Here is a 25,508-nt window from a genome sequence, read left to right as displayed (position 1 = left end):
GAAACAATAAAACAAAGAGGGGGTTTGAACTATAAGAGGACTAAAACAAGTTAACTACTATTGTTACCTACTGTAAGTTTTATAGGCTTTGATTTTACCAGCAAATAAATATCAAGACACCAGTCATTTACTGTGGCCTACTGTGACATTCTGCCAAGGCACTGAGTCCCAACTGAATATATCTAATGTGGAACTAGAATGAAAGCTTCCATGGTTGCATCCGGGTTTCCTATAATTCAATTCCAGACCTTTTGAAATTATCATCCTATTGGCCATCTTTGCCAACTGTGTGGCCCTGGCTGTGTACTTGCCAATGCCGGAGGAAGACAGCAACAACACCAACAGCAATCTGGTGAGTCTTAATTTGGAGTCTATTAGTGTGTATGTTTGTATGCTTGCGTGTACATGCACATCCCTAAATCCATGCATCAGTTATATTACAAATAATGTGCAGCTGCCTTGCATTTCTTTTCTAAGATTTAATAATGCAGATAGATCACGGCTCAGTTTTCGCTATTTCTCAAAAATGTGTTTACATTTTGATGTGGTGCTGATAAATTTGATGACATTATGGTTGTCGCCTCAAAGCCAGAAGTGAAGCTAGCTGCTTTCCAAACTGCATTATCTAGTGATATTCATGGAAGCTGGTCATTAGGTTAGTCCACTTCACAAAGGGATCTGTATTATAGCAGGTCACTTTGATGGCACTGTTTGCCTGGAAACTGGTCTGGATAATCTATTGTGACATCACCATTGTTTGTGTTGAATATACACTATATAGCCAAAAGTATGTAGACACCCCTTCCAATGAGTGGCTATTTTAGCGACATCCATTGCTAGTATAGATGGATAAAATCAAGCATACAGTCATAGTCTCTAGCCAAACATTGGCAGGAGAATGGGCCATACTGATGAGCTCAGTGATTTTAAATGTGGCTCTGTCATAGGATGTCACCTTTCCAGCAAGTCAGTTCATCAAATTTCTGCCCCGCTAGAGTTGCCCCTAGTCACTGTAAGTGCTGTTATTGTGAATTGGAAACATCTAGGAGCAACAACAGCTCAGCTGTGAAACAGAAGCCACACAAACTCATGGAACGGGACCGCCAAATACTGAAGCTCATAACGAGTACTCATTGCAACACTCACTATCAAGTTCCCGACTGCCTCTGGAAGCAACTTCAGCACAAGAACTGTTTGTCGGAAGCTTCATGAAATGGGTTTCCATGGTTGAACAAACCGCACATAAGCCTAAAATCACCATATGCAATGCCATTTGTTGGCTGGAGTGGTGCAAAGCACATTGGACTCTGGAGCAGAGGAACTGTGTTCTCTGGAGCCATGAATCATGCTTTGCTATCTGGCAGTTGGACAGACAAATCTGGCTTTGGCAGATGCCAGGAAAATGCTTCCAACTTTGTAGCAACAGTTTCAGGAAGGCCCTTTCCTCTTTTAGCATGGCAATGCCCCCCGTGCACAAGTGATGTCCATAAAGACATGGTTTGCCAAGTTTAATGTGGAAGAACTTGACTGGCCTCCACAGAGCCCTGATCTCAACCCCATCAAACACCTTTGGGATGAACTGGAACCCCAACTGTGAGCCAGGCCTTCTCGCCTAACATCAGTACCCAACCTCACTAATCCACTTGTGGCTGAATAGGAACGAATCCCCACATACCATGTTCTAAAATCTAGTGGAAAGCCTTACCAAAAGAGTGGAGACTGTTATAGCAGCAAATGGGGGACCAACCCCATATCAATGCCTATGGTTTCGGAATGGATGCTTGACAGCACACAGGGGTTGGATGTTTGGGTGTCCACATACTTTTGGCCATGTCGTGTATGTGTCATATAAATGAATCCACTGCTTGTATGTATATATATATGCCTACATATGTATTTATCAATCATGAGCTTGTTTTTAGCTTGCTGCTCTGAGACAAATACTCATAAAGAGAGTATACTACATGATTACACTGTGCTATTTACAGTTGTTTGTGGTTAAAATCACTCACCTTTCAAGTTCACTTTTGAAAGTGACCTGTATTTTATAGTTCAGTGCAGACAGGCCTCCATTCCTGAAACACTTGAATGTGCAAACATATGAATACATAGCCATTTTCCATACAGCTTTCCCACACACTGGTTGACTGCAATGTGCCATCAAGTTAGCTTCAATAAGGCCATCTCCTCAACTAAAAGTCAAATCGGTGGCGTTTCAGTCTTTAAATTTATTTTCAGCACTGCTGTCCTCCACATTTTTACCGTCTGGTCCAAAGCACTTATCAACACATCAATCCCACCCATGAAGGGTGATGAATCAGTACCATGGAGAATGATATAGAATCTGTGGAATTCCAGTTTTGCCATTCAGAATTGGGTCACATGGCCATATAGTGGATATGCATCTGATCTATAGAATGAGATATGAAAGTGATTCATGTTGGAAATATGTGCTTTTGTGTTCACCCAACTTTTTTTTTTTCAAAATAATTTTATCGCTTTTCACACAGGAAGGCAAATGCATTTATACAGTTATACAGTAGAATTAAGAATGATTGTGTTAGCAGTGGAACAATAAAGACAACAGTGTTATAATTGTCCTGCTAGTGATACAAAAACCCATCCCTCAAAGCAAGCCCACCCAATTCTCGAAACCCCCCACCCCACCACCCATCCCATTAACCCTCCTCCCCACCATCCATCCCATGAACCCCCTTCCCCAGCCTCCACTCCAGCCCCCCCCCCCCACCCACTATCCCGCCCGTTCCCCTGGGGTCACATTCATACACACACATTAATTTCAAGGGAGAGGGGAAGGAGGAGAAAAAAAAAGGGGGGCCAACTAAAGAGAGTTGAGAGAAAACATGGTAAACGAAGAGAGATGGGAAACTAAAAGGAATAAAATAAGGATAACATGAAAAGAGTGAATAATGAATAATAAAAAAGAGGGGGGGGTCAGCTCTGATCAGTCAGTTTCTTCATTGATAGTTAAGGTGTCAATGTGTTCTAAGAGGGGTTGCCAAGTTTTACGGAATGTCTGTAGAGAACCCTTTAATGAGTATCTAATTTTCTCAAGCTTGATGCAGTGTAGTATCTGCTGAATCCAGCTATTGTGAGTGGGACGGGAAGAGTGGGTCCATTTAAGAAGTATGAGCCTTCGGGCAAGTAGAGTAGTAAATGCAATAACTTGGTTTGTGGCCTTAGGAAACATAGGTTGGGATTCGGCAATTCCAAGGAGGGCAGTGAGAGGGACAGGGTCTATCACTGTCTCCGAGACGGTACTTAATGTATCAAAAATGTTTGTCCAGAATTCAGCAAGCCGCAGACATGACCAGAACATATGTATGTAATCAGCTGGAGACTGTTTACATCTGTTACATGAGTCTGTTCTGTCTGGATAAATCCTAGCTAGTCTAGCGTTGGTATAGTGGACTCTATGTAAAACCTTACACTGCAATAAACTGTGTCTTGCACATATAGAAGAAGTGTGTACAAGGTCTAGTGCCTGCCACCATTGCTCATCTGTCATAGTGGTCCCGAGGTCCTGGTCCCAAGCGGCTCTCAGGGAGTCTAGGTGAGTTGGGTTTAGTCTGAGTATGTTATTGTATAGGATTGAGATGAGACCCTTACGACTAGCGTCTAGACACAGAAACGAGTCTAACTGTGTTTCTGGTGGGCGACCAGGGAACTGTGGGAACTGGTTTTTAACAAAGTGCCTGATTTGGAAGAAGCGGAACAGGTGGGTGTGTGGAAGGTTAAATTTTGTTGACAGCTGTGCAAAGGAGGAGAAAACACCATTAGCGTACAGATTGTAGATGGTTAATAGTCCTTTTTCTGACCAAATTTGGAACACTGGATCAGAGCAAGATGGTAAGAATAGGTGGTTTCTATATACTGGGGCTAGACCCGTTGGAGAGTGCAGGCCAAACTGCTTCCTAAACTGGTTCCAGATCCTTAAAGTGTTTGTGACTACTGGGTTCTGTATTATTTTTCTAGCTGAGGGGGGTATCTGCGAGCAGACCACCGACCAGAGTGAGAGACGTGCAGAGGCCAGCTCCATCTGTGCCCAGAGAAGCAGGTTATCCTGTGCCGCCGTGGTTTTCCAGAAGAGAATCTTACCGATATTACACGCCCAGACCAGGCTAGACCACCTTTACACTTGGGGAGTTGAAGGGCTGAGCTTTTGATACGTGCCCTTTTACTGCCCCACAGAAATGAGTTAATCATCTGATTGAGTGTAGAAAAAAAAGATTTCTTGATGAAAATCGGGATGTGGAGGAAAACATAAAGAAAACGAGGAGCAACTGTCATTTTAATCAGATTTGCGCGTCCTGAAAGTGATAGAGGGAGGGAGGACCACCTAGACAGGTCAGACCTAAGACGATCTAACAGGGGGTTGGACATTTTTTGCGATTAGCTCAGTAAAAGATTTGGTGAAGAAGACTCCTAAGTATTTGAATCCCTCGGTGACTCGTCTAAAGGGAAATGGAGCCTGGGGGAGTCTCTCCGCGGGAGGGTTAATAGGTAGATATTCACTTTTCTGGAGGTTAAGTTTGTATCCAGAAAGCTTTTTGAATTGTTCCAGAATGTGCAGGATTACAGGAATGGAAGACAGTGGGTCGGAAACGTAGAGCAGCAAATCGTCAGCGTATAAGGACAGTTTATGAGACACCCCAAACCGTGTAATGCCCTTAAATCTGTCCTCTCCACGGAGCCAAATGGCTAGTGGTTCCACGGCCAAGGCAAACAATAATGGGGATAATGGACAACCTTGGCGGGTGCCGCGGTAGAGTGAGAACTGGCTTGATCTAGTGCCATTAATATAGACCGACGCTACAGGGGAGGAGTACAGGACTTTTATCCAAGAGACAAAATTGGCACCTAGACCAAATTTTTCAAGTATGTAAAACAAGTACCCCCACTCCACCCTGTCAAACGCCTTTTCTGCGTCTAAGGAGAGCACTATTTCAGGTGAGTCGGTGGCGGAGGAAAAGAGTATATTAAACAACCTTCTAGCGTTAAAAAAGGATTGCCTTCCGTGGATGAAACCCGTCTGATCGGGGTGAATCAGAGCCGGCACGACTTTTTGGAGACGACACGACAGAACCTTGGCCAGTATTTTTAAGTCCACATTAAGAAGAGAGATCGGCCTGTAACTGCCACAGAGGAGTGGGTCCTTAGACTTTTTGAGCAGCAGTGTAATTGAAGCCTCTGATAAAGTAGAGGGCAAACAGCCTACTAAGAAGGCATCATTGTAGACCCTCACTAAGATTGGGGCGAGTACTTTTGAAAAGGTTTTATAGAACTCAGTGGTGTAGCCATCAGGCCAGGTGCCTTACTGCTTTGTAGTGACTTTATTGCATCCTTAATTTCTAGAATTGTTATGGGAGCGCCCAGCTCCCTAGAGTCATCCACCTGGGGAAGAGTCAATAGATCTAGAGGATTCAAGTTGTCCCAGTCAAACAGTGATGACTCGGATGAGTATAATTTAGAGTAGTATTCAGAGAAGACGTTACTAATTTTTATAGGGTCTGTTGTGACCTCGCCAGCGTGTGACTGCATTTTAGGTATCAGCCGGGATGTACTTTCGGCACGTGCTTGGTATGCAAGAAGTTTTCCTGGCTTATCTCTCTGTTCGAAAAAGCGCTGTCTGGTACGCAAGAGGAGTCTCTCAACTTGACCGGTTGATAGTAAATCATACTGCGATTGAAGTTGAAGCCGTTTTGTATATAGAGCTGGAGAGGGGTTCTGTGAGTATTGTCTATCCAGTTCTCGTATTGCATCTGAAATTTCTATCAATTTTGAACGTTCTTGCTTCTTGAAATGGGAGACAAATGAAATTATATGTCCGCGGAGGCACGCCTTAAAGGACTCCCAAAGTGTGCCACTACTAACATCTGATGTGTCATTTATGTCAAAGAAGACCTGAATTTGTGTAGCAAGAAAGCTTTTAAAATCCGGCTCAGCTAATAAATGTGTATTAAATGTCCATGGTTTGGAAGGTGGTCTGCCATGAGGGAAATTAACCTCTACAGATGTGGGGGCGTGGTCAGAGATAACTATGCTGTGATAGTCACAGGAGTGAACATTGTGAGTTAGATTATTATCAAGTAAAAAGAAATCTATCCGTGAATAAGTGTGGTGAACATGTGAGAAGAATGAGTAAACCTTGTTGGAGGGGAATTTAGTTCTCCAAGGGTCTATTAAGCCCAGTTGCTCAGCATGATATTTTAAAATGTTGGCGGACTTTGACGTTGTTGAGAGTGTGGAGGATGACCTGTCTAGTACTGTATCCTGAACCTTATTGAAGTCCCCACCAATGATAATATAGTGATCATTGATATTAGGTAAGGAGGAGAAAAAATTAGACATGAATTTGTCATCATCCCAGGTTGGAGCATACAGTGAGGCCAGGACCACGGGAGTATTCTGTAATCTACCTGTCACTATAACATAACGACCATTGGTGTCGGCTGTGGTGGTGACTGGTTCAAAAGCCACATTCTTGTTTATAATAATTGCGGCACCTCTAGCTCTCTCAGAGAAATCTGAGTGGAACAGGTGTCCCATCCATGATCTTTTGATTCGAGAAATGTCTGAGGTGCGGATATGTGTCTCCTGTAAAAAACAAAGGTCACCTTTAAGATGCTGCAAGTGACTGGTCACTTTGTTAGCTTTGATGGCAGTATTCATCCCTTTAACATTCCAGGAGATGAAGCGGATGTTTCTACCACTCACTGACATGGTTCCCTAAGTCGTACCTGTACCTGAAATTGAGCTGAGGGGGGGGGGGCAAAAAAGGGGGACCAACACGCATCACACACTCACACACATACTCACCCCAGGGGGACCCCAGTCCCGCAGGAAACTGCAAGCTTACTTATCTCCCTGGATACAATCCTTCCTGGATAAACATATCCTTCCCAGGTTAATCTCCCTCCCCAATGAAATAAAACAATTCCCATCTTAAACCTTTGTATAGAGAAATGTAAAACATAGAACATTGTGTATGAAGAGAGGGAAAGTGGAAAAAAAGACTGTAATGGTCGGTTCTGACATCCCTTCTCAAACATACCTTTCTCAAATATTAAACTAAATATGGCCAGTCAACTGTGCTGGGTGTAGCATTAACATCAGGCACGGAAGCACCCATTTGTGTACTTACAAGTAACGTAGCCCAACAGTGATCAGAAATGAAAGAAAAATAAAAGCAACATATGAACCAGCATGGAAGCGTTAAGCGCAGTCAGTAATAACATGTTAACGTTAAGTAACCTGTAACGTTGGTAAAATAAACAAGAGGCAGGAGAAAGTAACGTTACCGACATAAGAAGTCCAGCGGTGTCAGCTGCACATTGTTCAGAGTCCAGTGTGGTCGCGATTCTGATTGGAACTGGAAGCGGCCAAACCCGCATAGAAGTGAGCTCAAGTCCCAAATATGATGTAAAAAGAAACATGAAACATTTGGATTTGAGAAAAAAAAACGCTGTTACCAAACACAACAACGAAGTCTGCATCAAAAGTGTATGCACAGTAGCGTGGGTAAGAACCGATCTGTAGTCTGTGGTGACGTTAGCGTCTGGCTGTGTTCCGCTGGCTAGCCAACGTTAGCTGGGGAGCCAAGATGGCGGCGTAGTGTTCGGTCTACTGCAGAACCCGCTCTGTCTTGAAAACTTTTTAAAGCAACAAAACGAACTTTCAGGATAAAAAATTGAAGCCACATATGATGGCAAAAAAATCTGGGCTCAGATAAGAGAAAAATTACGACTCCCAGTTCTTCTCCATCCAAACGTTTTGGCAAGAGACAAAACATGGAAACCGACGCCGCAGAAAACATCATTGCTACGCTCAAGATGGCTATCAAAGAGCAAGGAGTTAGCAGCATTGGGGAAAGTATCAGTGACCTGCAGGTTACTGTTAACTTTATTTCTGAAGATCTCAAAGAGCTGAAAGGAAAGTTGACGCACACAGAAGCAAGAGTGAGTAAAGCAGAGGAAAAAATCCAGAATTTGGAAAGCAAGGTGCTGGAGCTGCCACGATACAAACGAAGATGGAACCTGCGACTCCACGGGCTAACTGAGGAAGACGGAGGAGACGTTCACAGAAAGGTCACAGAAATCTGCCAAAACATGGCTCCTGACCACCGAGAGACCTTCCCGGAGGTACTCGACTCAGTGCGCAGGCTGGGGCAAAGACGTGAGTCTTCAGCGGCACCACTGCCCCGTGTAGTAATCATTCAGTTCACCATGAGGCATTTTCGAGACTTTATCCGGAAGACGGCGAAACGATCCGACTATTTGCCGCCACCCAGGAAGCTGCGCTTTAAGGAAGACCTTTCTCCCGACCACCGAGAGAGGCGCAGCCTATTGTGGCCGCAGGTTGAGGAAGCACGAGGGGAGGGGAAGGTGGCACACTTCGTGGGAGCTCGTGCGTTTGTGAACAGAAAGGAGATTCACTGAAGTGCCTTTCATCATGTAAGCTAATATGACTCAGGAGTTATTTTCCCTTATTCGTTTTCTAAATATACAATATGCTGTTGCTGCTAAAAACACTTGTTATGTAAGGACAGAGTAGTTCTGTTCTCTCTGTAATTTACACACTTTTTCTCAAGGTGAAAAGTTAGTTACACTCAAAATTTCATCTTTATCTTTTGTTTCTTTTAATGCTCGAGGATTAAGGGACAATACCAAAAGGAAAGCACTGCTATTATATGCTAACAGCCTGAATACTGAGTTTTGTGTGATACAAGAATCTCATTCTGAACCTAATGACATTAGATTCTGGAAATCCCAATGGGGAGAGGACTTGTGGATGTCTCATGGCACAAACCACTCAGCAGGAACTCTGACTTTGAAACACAAGTTTAAAGGGAAAGTTATCTCTTCACAGACAGATCCAAACGGTCACTTTATTTTGTTGGTTATTTCATTTAATGACCAGGTATTTTTATTGGGAAACGTTTATGGTTATAACAACAAACAGGAGAATATTACCTTAATGCATTCAGTAAATGCAAAAATTAATTCTATAATAAGTAAATTTGCAGATCTAAAGATCATATTCGGAGGAGACTGGAATCATTCAATTAATGATATGTTAGATAGATGGCCAAATAAAAGTAATACAAATAATAGTTATTTGTTAGATTTTATAAATGAAAGAGATCTGATTGATATTTGGAGGTATAAGAATCCTACAGTTAAAGAATTTACGTGGAAGAACAGGTCAGGGTCATTACAGTCTCGTATTGACTATTGGTTGATTTCTGATCCATTATCTGAACATGTCTCTTCAGTTAAAATGTTACCAACACCCTTGACGGATCATAAAACTTATCTTTTTGGAGCTGTATATGTCTACTAGTCATCAAACTAAAAGAGTCAACTCATATTGGAAATTAAATAATTCTCTTTTATTGAATGAATCTTTGGTAAAGGAGATTAGAATAAAAATAGATGAATGCTGGGATAGGGCATGTGCTGAAAATATGTATGGCAAAAATTGGGAGTTCATGAAATTTGAATTAAGGTCCCTTATAATGAAAAGAGGAGCTGAAATAGTTAAAAACAGAAAAAAAGAAAAATCAGAAATGATCTCTGAAATTATTGCTTTATCATCACAGCCACTTGAAAATGTATCAGAGGATAACAAGAACAGACTTCAAATTCTACAATTAAAATTAGATAATCTATATATTCACAAGGCAAAAGGAGCCTTTGTGCGCTCTAGGAGGAGATGGCTTGAGGAAGGAGAGCAAAACTCCAGCTATTTCTTCAAATTAGAGAAACAACTTAATACACTTTGCAGCATGACCAAACTCTGTTCAGATGGTGTCATCACACAAGACCCTAAAAAGATTTCTGAAACATGTGAACTATTTTATAAAGAATTATATAAGTCTAAACTGTCAACAAATGCCATGGAAAGTTTCTTCAACTCTTTAGGTAATATTGAGAGCATCAGCAATGCTAATAAAGATTTGTGTGATGCCCCCATCACAACATTGGATGTTGAGGATGCTATTAAAAAATGAAACTCAATAAGAGTCCTGGGAATGACGGATTAACCTCAGAGTTATATAAATGTTTCTCCAAGGACTTATCACGCTTTTTACATAAAGTATATATAGAAAGCATTGCTAATGAAAAGCTCCCTCCTTCATTGTCTCAGGGGTTGATCACTTTGATTCCCAAACCGCAAAAAGACTATTTGTTGTTAGATAATTGGAGACCTATTTCACTCTTGAACAATGACTACAAGATAATTGCTATGTGTTTGGCTAAAAAATTGAAAAGTACACTTAATGACATTATTGATGAAACACAGTCTGGTTTCATGACTGGTAGACATATAACAAACAACATAAGACTGGTGATTGATATCTTGGATCATTCAGAATTAATTACAGATAACAGCTTCATTCTTTTTTTAGATTTTTATAAAGCTTTTGATTCCATTGAACACAAATTCATATTTAAAGCACTTGACATTTTTGGTTTTGGGAATATGTTTAAAAAAAATCTGTCAAAACGTTATATGCAGGTGCAAATAGTTCAATCAAACTCCGATATGGCACTACTAAAAGATTTAACTTAAATCGTGGAATCCGTCAAGGTTTTTTTTTTTTAATTTATTTCTGATTTTTCCCTTTTTTCTCCCAATTTAGTGGCCAATCGAACCCTATTTTAATTCAAACACCCACCCTCGTACTGCATGCATTCGCCAACTGCATCTCTCCGGCCGGCAGTCTCGAAGGAGACCGCCTCCCCACTTTCGTGACAAGGCGACTCCAGGCCGAACCACTGTTTCTTCCGACACACACAGAGACGCATTCACGTGACGAACACAAGCCGACTCCGCCCCCCTCCCGAAGACAGCGTTTGCCAATGATTGCTGCTTCATCGAGTCCGGCCATAGTCGGATCTGACGCGACCGGGGCACGAACCCCAGTCCCCAGTGGGCAACTGCATCGACACAAAGCCGATGCTTAGACCGCTACACCACCGCGGACCCGGAATGCGTCAAGGTTGTCCGATCTCGGCAAATCTGTTCCTTCTTCCTATGCAATTACTCTCCATTCATTTCAAAAACAGTGATGTATTGGGTCTCTCTATTGTTGGCAGAACACTGTCTATCACTCAACTTGCAGATGATACAACACTTTTTTTAAAGGATAAATTTCAAGTTAATAAAGCAATCAAAGTCATTAACTCTTTCTCAATGGCCTCCGGCCTTAAACTGAACATTTCAAAATGTGAGCTTCTTCCTGTTAATAGTTGCACAGATACTATTATTTCTGGGATCCCCGTGAAGCATAAGGTTAAATATCTTGGTATTATAACTGAAAAAGACCAAAGCTCCAGACTATCTGAAAATTTTAATCCGCTTATAGCTTCAGTCCAACAGAGGTTTAACCTTTGGCTTCAAAGAGATTTGTCTATTACTGGAAGATCCTTGGTAGCTAAAGTTGAAGGCCTCTCCAGACTTATATATGTAGCTATGGCACTTGATGTCTCAAAAGACATATGCACTAAAATTGACAGAATATTATTTGAATTTATCTGGAAAAAAAGAATACATTATATTAAGAAGAATGTCATGATAAATAAGTTATGTTCTGGTGGGATTAATTCTTTAGACTTCACCTCCTTAAACTCTTCTTTTAAAGTCAAATGGATCAAACTTTTCTTAAAAAATCCCAACTCAATCTGGAATTTTATTACTGCCCATATATTTAATTCACTTGGAGGAATGCATTTTCTCCTAAGGTGCAATTACAATATTTATAAATTACCGATAAAACTGTCCAACTTTCATAGTCAACTTTTGTTATCCTGGTCAATGATGTACTCCCACAATTTTTCTCCCCATAAATATTTCATTTGGAACAATCAATATATTAGGTTTAAGAACAAATCTTTATATATTAAGAGATGGGTTGATAATAAAATTTTACTTGTTAGTCAATTACTGAATGACAATGGTCAACTTTTCACTTATGAAGAATTTCTTTCTGTATATGGTTTCCCTGTTACACCAAGAGAATATTCTATTGTATTTGATGCAATACCAGATGGAGTTAGAAGGTTATTGTTGTTTGCTCCTAAAGGTAAAAGTTGTACTATTCCAGGTTTAACTCCTGAAGACATATATATTGGTAACTTGTGTCCTTTATTAAGTGATAAAGCCACTAATCAATGCGTTAGAAATATTATTCAGAGAGACATTGTTTCTAAACCTGCAGCCATTTTCTACTGGAATAATATTTATAATGACATAGATTGGAGGAACACTTGGATTTTATCACGAAAATATTGTATTACAAATAAGGTACGAGAAGTTACATTTAAACTGCTTCACAGATGTTATCCAGTCAAGTCCCTTCTTGTAAAATACAAGATTAATATTGACACACTCTGTTCCTTTTGTGGCAATGTGGATGAAACCATATGTCATTTATTTTGGGATTGTACTTAATCTCATGTTTTTTGGATTAATCTAAATAATCTCATAAATAACAAATTTGACTCTTCTTGTAAACTGGACATCCAACATGTTTTATTTGGTCTGTCACAAAATGAGGAAATAAGTAAAGAAAAAATGTATATTATCAACCTTCTATTAATATTTGCTAAATTTCATATTCATTGTACCAAATTTGCACACCAGCATCCAAACATTAGTGTATTTAAAGCACTTCTTTCATCCTATTTAGGATCTTTAAAAGAATGTATGAATTCTAAAGCCAGCAAAACCAGAAGACTTATGTGAAGAATATAATTTAACTTAAATCCTCTATCTCGAGCTTTTTTATTGTCTTTTCTTTTCTTTTTTTATGGATATGTAAATTTTAATTTTGAAATAATTTATATTTTTGTAACTACTTTTTGTCCTATTGTGATGTAATATTTTCTTGTTTATATGTTTTGTTCAATAAAAAAAAAAAATAGCCAACGTTAGCTAGCTAGTAGCACGCCAGCCAACGCCAACGCTAACGCTAGCGTTAGCCCAAGGCTTGCCCGAGCCAGCCAACGCTAGCTATGTTAGCATGTCAAAGCTAGCGAGTCAGCCAATTAGCCGTTTAGCTACCGCGTTACCATTAGCTACATACCGTATCGGAGCGACGTGGAGTGTCTGGTTTATGGAGCTGATTTACGAGTGACTGCTCAAAAGATATTTCTTAGCTGCATCCACAGACGAAAGCCGCACCCTGTCTCCGTTCTCCGTCGTAATCATCAACCTGGCTGGGTACTGGAGGCTGGGCTTGAGACCACGCTGGTAGAGTTGCTGCATCACTTCACGGTAGGGAGCCCGCTGTTCCTGCACATCAGGGCTGTAGTCTTGGTAGAAGGTGATCGGCCTGTTCTGATAGCGGAGCTCTGCTCTGACCCGGGCTCTGCTCGTCTTCTCCGGGCCTTGCGGAGCACTTTCTCTTTCGTTTGGAAGTTGTAGAACCGAATAATGACAGGCCTCGGTCTTTCGCCCGGTCCTGGTTTCGCTGTCAGCGACCTGTGGGCCCTGTCAAGTTCGGGGGGGTTGGGCAAGATGTCAGTCCTCAGGAGCTGGTGCAGGAATTCGGAGAAAAAAGCGGTTGGTTGTGGACCCTCGACCGATTCTGGGAGCCCAACGATGCGGATGTTGCTGCGTCTGCTCCGGGATTCGAGATCTGCGGTTTTAGCTTTTAATTTGGCCTTACTGGTCATCAGTTCGTTGCACTTAGTTTCCAGTGCCTTCAGGCGATCGTCGGTAGATACAGCGCTTGTCTCCAGAGAGGTGATCCGCTGCCCCTGATCGGTTACCGTTAGCTGTATCATGTCGAGTTTGCTTTCCAGTGGGGAGATGGCGGCCAACTTGAATTCTGCAGAGAGAGCTTCCTTGTGGGTTTCAAGCAGGCTGACAATGGCAGCCATGCTCACAGCGCCATTAGCCATGCTAGTAGTCTGGTCGATGACAGCTTCAGCTTTAGACATGATGGCAGGGTCTTTTTTGTTCCTCTCTGACTTCTTATTTACTGGTTTACCTTCAGGCTTCGATTGGCTCATGTTTTTAGCAAGCTAGCGCAGTTTAAGATGTAATAATTCGAAATGCGTTTGGGAGGGAGAGTGAAGCGCACCTAATCCTCAGCCACCATTACCGGAAGTCGTGTTCACCCAACTCTTAAAACAGGAAGCAAATTGCTGTTGAGTCAAGGTGCAGTCTTAACGTAGCCCATATTAGCATGGTGATATATAATGTATTACTAAATTACTATGATTTTTTAGCAATGCCCCAAACTCTGCAAACAATAACATGCTCTCATTTCTGAGAGCAAGCAGGATACAACATTGAAGACCGCAACTGGTAGAACTTTACATTACAGCTCAGTGTTACTACTACTACTACTACTGTCGTCTGTTCCCGTTAGGGGGCGCCACAGCGGATCATCCGTTTCCATCTCTTCCTGTCTTCTGTATCTTCCTCTGTCACACCAGCCACCTGCATGTCCTCCCTCACCACATCCATAAACCTCCTCTTTGGTCTTCCTCTTCTCCTCTTCCCTGGCAGCTCCATATTCAGCATCCTTCTCCCAGTATACCCAGCATCTCTCCTCCACACATGTCCAAAACATCTCAATCTTGTCTCTCTTGCTTTGTCTCCAAACCGTCCAACCTGAGCTGTCCCTCTAAAATACTCGTTCCTAATCCTGTCCTTCTTCATCACTCCCAGTGAAAATCGTATCATCTTCACCTCTTTTCTTAAAGATTTCTTGACAACGCACCAAACAATTACATTGTCATTTTTGTTCTCAATACAAAATACAATAACAGAAAATAGAGTGAAAAAATACAGAGAATACGGAAAGAACAAAACAAAATAAAATAAAACACTCCCTCCCACCTACGTACCCCATCCCAAGAATGGTACAATGCTCAACATCATTCACAACTTCAAGTCCTTTAAAGATTTTGTTATTCGTCCGTCGCAGCGACGATGACCATCTAATCATCCTGTGATGGATGACTGATGGCTTGCGCACTGATTAAAGTGAGGAAGAGTTGCGCATCATCAGCCCCACTCTCTCGTCCGAGACCACCTCCTACCAGTGGCGAGACTAGCGAGACAACTGGCAGTGGAGACGGATGCAGGCTTTTCCTCAGCGTTTCTTCCCGAAGCCTTCCCCGTAGACGAGTATACCCACAAGGTAGCGGAGGTGATAAATCAAAGTGTAAGTGACCGCAACCCTGATGTCATTTTTTACCTACTTTTAATTTGAGATAGCTATACCTATGTATGGGGGCTTTTATTTTGAAGAATGTTTTCCTTGCCGTCCGACTAGCGGAGGCTCCCGTTGGCTCAGAGATAAAGCAGGTGAAAGCGTGTGCATGTCAGGTGAGATCACAATATGAAAAGGATCGTAGTGTTCACTGCACAACTCCAGAATTAGCCTAAATGTTTGTGATTACTGAACAGCAATTGATTCGAAACTATTTATAAGCAGTTTAAAACGTTTGAGACCAGAAGACTGCTGCTAGAGATGAAGGGCAAGTTGCAGAGTTTCTAGCAAGTTGCTAGCTGTTCCAAGACGTGTCTCAAGATGGCGCTCTAAGATTTCCCTAGCCCCTTGATAAGCGGAGCTAGCGAGGTACGTCATGTTTTACGTTAAGTGTAGCCAACTATCGCTCATGTATTTTCTTTTATGGTACATTCCTCTAAATGTATATTATTTTGTGAAGCTGTGAAGTAGTTCGTCTAATTGTCTTGTGACTGTAATCCAATTTGTATAGTTTTCACGGTGCTCGACAGGAATGTACCTGTGTGGTGTTTGAAGCAATAAATGCACCCGCTGAGACTGTCCACGTTTGGCAGCTACACAGAGTCTTCCCTCTCCTAGACTGGCTGCCAACCAAGGCTAACGAGCTTCATCTCCCCGGGTTTAACATCAGAGTCTTCCTTCTCCTAGATGAACTGCCTGACAGGCTAACGAGCTTCATCTCCCCGGGTTTGAAAACAGAGTCTTCCCTCTCCTAGATGAACTGCCTGACAGGCTAACGAGCTTCATCTCCCCGGGTTTGAAATCAGAGTCTTCTTTCTCCTAGATGAACTGCCTGACAGGCTAACGAGCTTCATCTCCCCGGGTTTGACATCAGACTCTTCCCTCTCCTAGATGAACTGCCTGACAGGCTAACGAGCTTCATCTCCCCGGGTTTGACATCAGAGTCTTCCTTCTCCTAGATGAACTGCCTGACAGGCTAACGAGCTTCATCTCCCCGGGTTTGACATCAGAGTCTTCCTTCTCCTAGACTGGCTGCCAACCAAGGCTAACGAGCTTCATCTCCCCGGGTTTGAAATCAGAGTCTTCCTTCTCCTAGATGAACTGCCTGACAGGCTAACGAGCTTAATCTCCCCGGGTTTGACATCAGAGTCTTCCTTCTCCTAGACTGGCTGCCAACCAAGGCTAACGAGCTTCATCTCCCCGGGTTTGAAATCAGAGTCTTCCTTCTCCTAGATGAACTGCCTGACAAGCTAACGAGCTTCATCTCCCCGGGTTTGAAATCAGAGTCTTCCCTCTCCTAGACTGGCTGCCAACCAAGGCTAACGAGCTTCATCTCCCCGGGTTTGACATCAGACTCTTCCCTCTCCTAGACTGGCTGCCAACCAAGGCTAACGAGCTTCATCTCCCCGGGTCTAACATCAGACTCTTCCCTCTCCTAGATGAACTGCCTGACAGGCTAACGAGCTTCATCTCCCCGGGTTTGACATCAGAGTCTTCCTTCTCCTAGACTGGCTGCCAACCAAGGCTAACGAGCTTCATCTCCCCGGGTTTGAAATCAGAGTCTTCCTTCTCCTAGATGAACTGCCTGACAAGCTAACGAGCTTCATCTCCCCGGGTTTGAAATCAGAGTCTTCCCTCTCCTAGACTGGCTGCCAACCAAGGCTAACGAGCTTCATCTCCCCGGGTTTGACATCAGACTCTTCCCTCTCCTAGACTGGCTGCCAACCAAGGCTAACGAGCTTCATCTCCCCGGGTCTAACATCAGACTCTTCCCTCTCCTAGATGAACTGCCTGACAGGCTAACGAGCTTCATCTCCCCGGGTTTGAAATCGGAGTCTTCATTCTCCTAGACTGGCTGCCAACCAAGGCTAACGAGTCCAATCGACCCACCCGGTTATACCGCCGGGAACCCGGTCGCCCCCGCAGCAAGACTTTGTGAAAACAGGAGGTACCACGAGAAGGTGCTGCTGCGGAAACATTTGTGTAGGAGCGGCCTGATGGACTAAGTCCTGATGGACTAAGGCCTGATGGACCTGGGACGGATTAAACCAATCTGGGGCCCGGGGCACAATAATTCACGAGGCCCCCCTATAACAACACCAGAGAGTCTGAATGCAATTTCACCAAGCAGTTTTGATTAGTCACGTGACTTACAGTAATCACCGGAAACAACGCAACGCATGTGATATTATTAAAGGACCTACAAAACGTTACATTATTATTATTATTATTATTATAATTGTTGTTGTTATTATTATTTCACCCGTCACCAGCACTAACTGCTAAGGCGCGCAAACATCACGTTAACGTTACCTCCCAGAATGCATTGAATATGTAAGGGATAATGTACAGCGAGACGGTTATTATTTCGTAATAATAACCGGCTTGCTGTACATAATCCCGTTTGTTACACGGCTACTTACTAAATAAATCAATAATTTGCCACAAACTATAACAAAAAATGTTTTTAGTGATTTAAAAATTATTGTAGGCTATTGCTTCCATTCATCCAGATTACGTTAGATTTCTACGTTCTACGCATGGCAACGGTCTGTGAGAATTCTAGTGAAATCATGTCTTATATAAACCCTGGTAATCGACATTACCTCTTGTAATGATTATTTATAGAAGGGGTAATCATTGGGCGGATTTCAGAGGATGTAATTTCGCTAATCTTGGGGGCCCCCAGAAGGGCGGGGCCCTGGGGCCCGGGCCCCGTCGGCCCATGCATTAATCCGTCCATGACTACACCAGGAAGCGAGAGGCCACCGCACCGCTGCGCATCCCTTTGGCAAGTAGGACATCTGGCCCAAAACTCGCCACCTCTCCCTTTAAAGATACCATGTAAAGGAAAAAGAATACAACAGCAGTTCTATAAGTGAATGAACTATGTGGATTAATTGAGGGAAGAGAGTCCAAGTAGGACCCCCAGATTTTATTAAATATTGCAGGTTTTCTCCTGACATTGTACAGAATCTTCTCTGGAGTGCAGTATGATTAAAGTTCATTCACTTAATGCTTTTGTGATGGCGAGTTTTCTGATTTCCACTTTATAAGGATAAACCTGGCATTTTTGGCAAAGGAAATGTTCCCTCGTGTGGCTTCACTGTAGCCCTGATATTGTATTCTGTACATATTTTACATTTCCTGATATGGTTCACAATCATTGCGGGCAAAAATGGATGCCACCAGTTGGTCAGATGTCTCTGCATCTGTGCCTTTCCACAATGTGTTAGCCCGTGCGCCTCCTGTAACATGGAAGCCATCCACCCTGGGGGTAACACAGGTTGGCCGTCCGGCGACCTCCACACTCCTTCGGACTCCGTTGCCCCTCTCTCTTTCCAAACTGTGAACTCTTGAGGAGAGGCTTTCTGTTGTTCCTTTATTAACATATTTACATCGCAGGCAGGTAGTAAATCATACACCGTTTTTCCCACCTGCATCATCATGTATTGGGCTGTCTAACCTGCTGCCCTTTTAGCTGCAGAGTCTGCCTCCTGATTTCCTTTTGCTATCATTGTTTCAGTTTTGTCGTGACCTCTGCATTTTATTACTGCTACCTCTGTTGGTTTCATTAGGGCTTCTACCAGTCTCTTGATGTCTTTCTCATGTTTGATTGGGGTTTTTTTGTTGCTGTCAAAAATCCTGCTCTGATCCACTGACTGAGCTCCACCTGTATCGCTCCTACCACGTATGCCGAGTCTGTGTAGATGTTCACTTTTTTCCCTTCTGCCCATTCTAATGCCGCTATCATTCCCTGTAATTCAGCTAGCTGCGCTGATTCTTTTCCTATTACTCCCCCTGTCACAACTTCCTCAAACCCTTCATCTGTTTGTCTTACCACTGCATATGCTGCCTTCAGTCCCTCGGTGGGATGTCTGTAGCAACAGCCATCTGTGAACAGCACTTCCTCTGGGTCAGCTAAGGGTTTTGCCCGTAAATCTGCTCTGACCTTAACATCTTTCTGTACTCTTTCTTCACACACATGTGGCTCACCTTCCCCCATGTTGTCTGCCATGTTGAGTCCCTCATGTGTGAACGTTATGTGTGGTGCATTGAGGATTTTTTCCAACCTTGTCTGTCTTAATGATGTCATGGTGAATGCTGCTGAGTTCACATAGGCCACTATGCTGTGTGTTGTCAGGACTGGTGGGTGTCTATCTTCTGTTGGATCGAGTGTCACACTTGCATACATCATCACCTGCCTACCTCCCTCTTTTTTCTGAAAAAGAACACCATTAACTGTATGTGATTTTTCTGAAACATCCAGATAGAATGGCTCTTTGTAGTCAGGCACTGCTAAATCAGCAGCGTTTGTGAGAGCCTGTTTGAGGGAAATTAAGTTATTCTCTGCTTCAGTGGTCCATTGTAAGCATGCGGGCAACTTTCTCATCCCCTGCTCATTGACCATGGCCCTTAAGGGGTGCGTGAGTTCCCCATATGATGCTATGTACTGTCTGCTATAACCCGTCAACCCCAGGAATGAGAGCATGTCTTTCACTGTGACTGGTTTAGGATGGTGTAGAATTGAGGATCTATGGGCTGGGGACACACCTGTTCCTCTACTAGAGATAATTCTCGCCAGGAACGAGACCATCTGTCTGCAGCACTGGAGTTTGGTTTTTGAAACTTTGAAGCCAATATGATACAGCTGAGTTAATAGGGATTTTGTGGCTGCTAGGCAGGAGACATGATCTGGAGCTGCCAGAAGGATGTCATCCACATACTGAATCAATACCACCCCCTTTGGGAGGGTGAGATCAGTGAGCTGCTGTTTCAGAACCCGATTGAACAGCCCAGGAGACAAGATGAAACCCTGGGGAACCCTCGTATACCTTAGCTGTTGGCCTTTATAGGTAAACGAGAAGATGTCTCTCACATGGTCAGCTAGTGGTAGGCAGAAAAATGCATTGGCCAGATCAATACAGGAAAACCATTTGTGTTCTGGGGACAGTGCAGACATAGCAGTGTATGGATTTGGTACTGGGACTGTAGGAGTTGACACAATACTATTGACCCGTCTAAGGTCGTGAGCCATTCTATAGTTCCCTGTATTTTGCTTCTCTACTGGTAAAATAGGTGTGTTCCAGCCAGACTCTGAGGGCTCCAACACCCCCGTTGCCAACAGTCCCTCAGTAGTATCTGTGATCCCTGCTTCTGCCTCAGGTTTGTGGGAGTACTGTTTCTGCCAGATCGAAGTGTGATCTGTCAATTCAAAAGAGATTGGATCAACATTCTTGCAGTGGCCTACATCAGTTGGGCCTGCTGACCACAACGCCTCAGGGAGAGTGTCTATCATGCTTGCGGCGTCAGAGTGATCAGCCTTCTCTCTGCCATGAAATCTCTCTATTTGTCTATGTTCTAACAGCACTTTGTCAGCCGTCTTGTGCATGATCCTGTAAGCTTTTTCGGATGGGGAGTGCTGTAATTCAGGGAGTTGGGTCCAAACCCAGTCTGTCAGTGCCATCAGACGCTTGCACATCGGCCCAAGATCTCTAGCCTGGTGTTTAACATGCACTGCTAAGGTGATATGGGGCACCGCCTCTGCAGACATCTCTTACCACTCAAATTGTTCTGGTGTCAATTCAACAGCAGCTGCCACACCTTCATTCCCCACTAGAGTACAGCTAGACAATACTTCCCACTGTGTCCCTTCAACGTCATTGTAAAAAGTTTGCTGATAAATTTCATCCCCGTCCCTATCATAGTACAGAGTAACATGGAGGGGGTCGGTTGGAGGGGAGTAGAGATGTAGCATTTGGACCCACGGCCGCCACTGATAATACAGAGTCTGTACGCCTTTGCTTTGCTTGCTTTCAGGTTCTAGGAGTCCCCAGTACATATCTGCCCAGAGTCCTTCAGCCGTGGGTGAAACATCAGCTGACAACAACATTTGAGAGCTGGACTGGATCATTGACAGAGAGCAGTTCACAGAATACCCATTGGGAAAAGTCACTACCAGTCCCTCTGGCCCACACATGACTGATGCCCCGCACCTCACCAACACATCCTGCCCCATCAAATTGACTGGGCACACTGGTGATGAAATGTATTGATGTAAAAAAGTCTGTCCTGCCACCGTGGTAGTCAGAGGTGTCGTCAACGGCAGATTTTCTGGTTTACCCGAGAACCCTACTAGCTGGACGCTGGAGGATGAAAGGTTGGACCGAGACATGGCGCACGTGATAGTGGAAAACCTTGCACCTGTGTCAACTAGGAAATGCAAATCCATGTCCATTACCCTTATTTGCAGGTAGGGTTCCGCCAGCCCCACCTGTCCTTGAGTTCCCAGGCCCCTTCAGTACTCATACCCCTGACCACCCTGCATGGTCTGGGGATATTGTCCCTGCGGTGGAGCTGCTGCTGCATGAGGGGCTTGATGAAGTGGAACCATAACTGGAGGCTGCCCTTGGACCGGGGGCTGCACATAACCACCCCTGTTGCTGACTGGACCTTGACCTCCCCTGGGTCCCCACAGCACGGGACACTCCCTTCTCCAGTGTCCAGGCTGGCCACATCCAAAGCATGTAGGTGGCATACCTCTGGGTCCTCCGCGACCCCTCCCTCTACCTCTCATACCTCCTGTTACTCTTACAGGCCTGCCCCCATAAGGGGAACTAGGCACCCATTCAGGCACTGGGTACAAATCTGGGGTGTAGTTTTGTGGTGGCGGCTGTTGAACCATCTGATTGGCTGCCTATTGGTTTGTCTTTTTAGCATAATTTACCTTTTTCCTTGCCTCATCCAATTGGAGCTTTAGGAGCTGCACCTGGGCTGACTCTGTGCTCTGTCTATCCTCATCCTGTGTAGCCTTGTGTCTTTTCATGTGATGAATCAGATGTTTTTCCCATTGCTCAGTAGAGCAGCCTGGGATGTCTGGATTGCCCTCCATGGCATCTTGTAATGTTTTGGGTATTCCAGCCATAACAGCTTTTCTAAACAGTGTGGTCTGTAACTGTCCTGAACCTGGATGGCTTCCTGCGGTGTCTGTCCATATGCCTTTGCATCTGCCTAAAAATGCTGACATGTCTTCTCTGTCTTTCATGGAAAAGGTCAGTGAATGCATTGCTCCGGGAGGAATGGGGAATTTATCCCTCATTGCCCTTCCCACAGCTGTGGCTTCACTGGTAAATGCTTCTGAATCTGGTATATGACTAGTGCCGGCCGAAACCTCAATCTGCTGTATTTCCCACATAGCTAGTTGTTTTCCCAATAATGCTCTCCAGTCTCCCATAGCTAATTTGTGTCCCAAGGTGTGTTGACAAAATTTCTCCATCCAGGGCCCTCCTCCCTCAGTGGGAGGGGGCATTTCATCCAGGATGCAATTCATGTCTGTGAATGAGAATGGTTGATAGACATCCCCCGTTTGGGGTCCTTTATATATCAGTGGCAGTTGATGATATCTAGCGGGTGGTTGTATCTGTTCTCTGTCCCTAAGCTGGCGTCCATGCCTGTGGTCAGCATGGGGCGCTATATGAGTCTGGTTGTGCCTGGTTAGTGCCCCTGTAATTGTGACCTGGTATGTGTCTTCGTCTTCCTCGTCACTCTTCATACCCTCTGCCTCTGTACCTGCCTCCAATCTCTACTCGGGACCTTCTGCCCTAATTACTTCCTCTCTTATCTCTCTGAGCTGTCTCTCCTGGAACCCATCCATTGTTTCAACCCCCTGACTCTGTATCCTCCCCTGTCCTGCTCCTCCCCCGTTTGGGGTGGAGGATGTTTCTGACCCTGTCGTGGATGAGCTGCCTGCCTGGCTTATCTCTTCCTGTCCGCTTGTCTGTTCATATATTGCCTTATTCGCTTCTCTGGCTTCCTGCACCCTGCGCTCTGCCTCCCTCAATAGGTCCTTCACCTCTGATGATCTCCTTGTTACTACTTCCTCTAACGTCTCCCTAGTCTCTCTGTACTCCTCCTCTCCTATTGCTGTCATTTTCATTACTCTTTCTTCCACACGCATGAGTGGCATTTGCAGTGTGGGATAAGGAGGAGGTTGTATTCCGGGTATTTTGGGATATATTGGCACTGATGCTTCTGTTTTTTCATTTCCTTTATCTTTTTCTTTGGTTATTTCTGAGTGTTTTTGATTCATTTCTACTGCCATGCAAGCTAAGGTCATGTTGTGTAAGTGGGCTCTTCTCTGCTCATTTTCCTCTCCATCTTTCTTCCATTTTCTTTTGACTAACATGGAAACTTTTTCCGCCTTCCAGTGTTCATCTGCTTTGTTTTTTGCTTGTTTTCTGCCTTCTCTAGGTATAATATCAATCTCTTCCTTTCCTCCTCTTTGGGGACCTTACCCTGTGTTTGTAAGTCTTTCCATATACTGTCATACGCCCCAATCATGGTGTCTCGCTTGTTCTTAGGGAGCCTTGCAAAAAATTTGACTCCTGGTTCTTTCCCATTGTTGCTTAACGGTCAACATAACATTGGGAGGGCAACCTCCGTATTCTTCACACTCCCTGTCAGATTCCCCTTCCATTGTGTTTTATCTGTCCCCACTCAGTAGCCAGCTGGTTTGTATGACACTTGCGTTCCGAGCAACCAGCCCAATCAGAGAAGAATTCAGTAGCCAGTCAGTTTGTATGGCACATACGTCCTGAGCAACCAGCCCAATCAGAGAAGAGTTCAGTAGCCAGTCAGTTTGTATGGCACATACGTCCCGAGCAACCAGCCCAATCAGAGAAGAGTTCAATAGCCAGTCAGTTTGTATGGCACATACGTCCCGAGCAACTGACCCAATCAGTGAGTTTTATCAGGCAGTTTACGTTGACACCAGTTAGGTTTCCACTGCTGATTCTTTCTCACTGAGACACTCCCTCTTTCCTCTCTGAGACACTACTGAGTTTCTACCACCCTTATACAGTTTTATCAAACAACACACTTTTTACTCATGCAAAATATCAAACATTCACACTTGCCGTTAAAACACAGCACATATCATAAACCAGTGAGCGCTGCTTTTTTGGGAACCTCCGTTTTTTTCTTTTCTTTTTTTTTCCCCAAGGGTCTCTAAACCTACTCACTCGGGCCTCTAAGCCCTTATACAGACATGCGCTGCTTTTATGGAAATTTTCATCCCCATGGGTCTCTAAACCGGTCTGTATTTCCCACGTGCATGCGCTGCTTTCATGAGGACTCTAACCTCATGGGTCTTTAAACCCACACGTCTTCTTTTCAGTACTGTTGTTGCTTTCAAGGGCCTCTAGCCTCGGGACTTTAAACCCGTGCACAATTTATTTCAATGCTTTATTCATCTATTTTAACTAGGACAATTGTCGTATAATGACAACACACAATTTGGTATAGCCAATAACAGAACTTCGATAAAACAGGCGTCTGTTTACCTTAGTTTTTTTCAGCGGCTGCTTGTTGTTGCCATCACACTGCAATTATCCGTTGTCTTTTACTTCTGTGGTCGGTCCGTCACTTCTCCGTCTTTATCACGTCGGGGTCGCCAAATTGTTGGACTGCAGCTCACTCTACCAACTCATCTTCATCTATGTGAGAGCGTGGTCCTGCGTGTTTGTTGATAAAGCAATAGGAGAAGATGTTCGGTCTCAAAACCATCCGTTTTATTTAGCAGTAAATGGATAAAGCATACAGAGCTCTGGGTCTATATCTTCCTATCCCTGACAAACAACAGATTGTGTCAGTTCACGAAGTCTGACTCTCTCTCCTTTCCCTGACCCAGTCTTTATACCATACAAAGTGTTGACTAAACATGAATGTGTGGTCTTCTTTGTGATTGGTCCATTGATCTGACTCCATTTCCGCCTCACTGATATCCGGACTCCAGGTAATCTTCTTCTACATCTGCTGTGACCTCCTTGTTGCAGCTGCCGTCATAAAATCCTGTTCCTATTTCTGAAACCACAAATCACAGCACAGCTTGTCTCTACTCCCCCTTGGCCACAACACCCTTATTGTTCCCTTTCCTATTCAGAGCCACTAACCTTATCTAAGGTCAGCGACCCTCACTCTTTTACCTTCCATGGAGATAGACACACTCTTCTTCTTGGGACATCTTATCCTTTCATTGCCCCCCACTTCTCTTCCTATAATTTACTCTGCATTTCTCTGTCTGCTGACATATTCAATACTTTTCCACTGCCACTATAGCCCCTCATGTCCTTGTAACAAGCCTTGTTCCTTATGCATATGAGTTCCCAATGATTAATCTATCCTTATATCCCTTATTCCAATCAATACGTTGTAATCATCATTATTAAACATCACACCATTGCATTTATTCACAGGA

The 25,508-nt window shown here is 43.8% G+C and overlaps 1 protein-coding gene across 1 annotated transcript in view; it reads left to right on the top strand.

Annotated features, from left to right (window-relative positions):
- LOC130130505 (dihydropyridine-sensitive L-type skeletal muscle calcium channel subunit alpha-1-like) overlaps nt 1-25,508 on the top strand; it is a 357,791-nt gene that overhangs the window by 54,231 nt on the left and 278,052 nt on the right. Inside the window, exon 2 of the mRNA XM_056300217.1 lies at nt 247-352. Within this exon, the coding sequence (XP_056156192.1) occupies nt 247-352 (106 nt within the window). The remainder of the gene's footprint in view (nt 1-246; nt 353-25,508) is intronic.

Source organism: Lampris incognitus, chromosome 2 (genome assembly GCF_029633865.1).
Source record: "Lampris incognitus isolate fLamInc1 chromosome 2, fLamInc1.hap2, whole genome shotgun sequence".
Lineage (NCBI taxonomy): Eukaryota > Metazoa > Chordata > Actinopteri > Lampriformes > Lampridae > Lampris > Lampris incognitus.
Note: the sequence above shows the minus strand (reverse complement) of the source record. Positions and strands in the feature narration are given on the sequence as shown.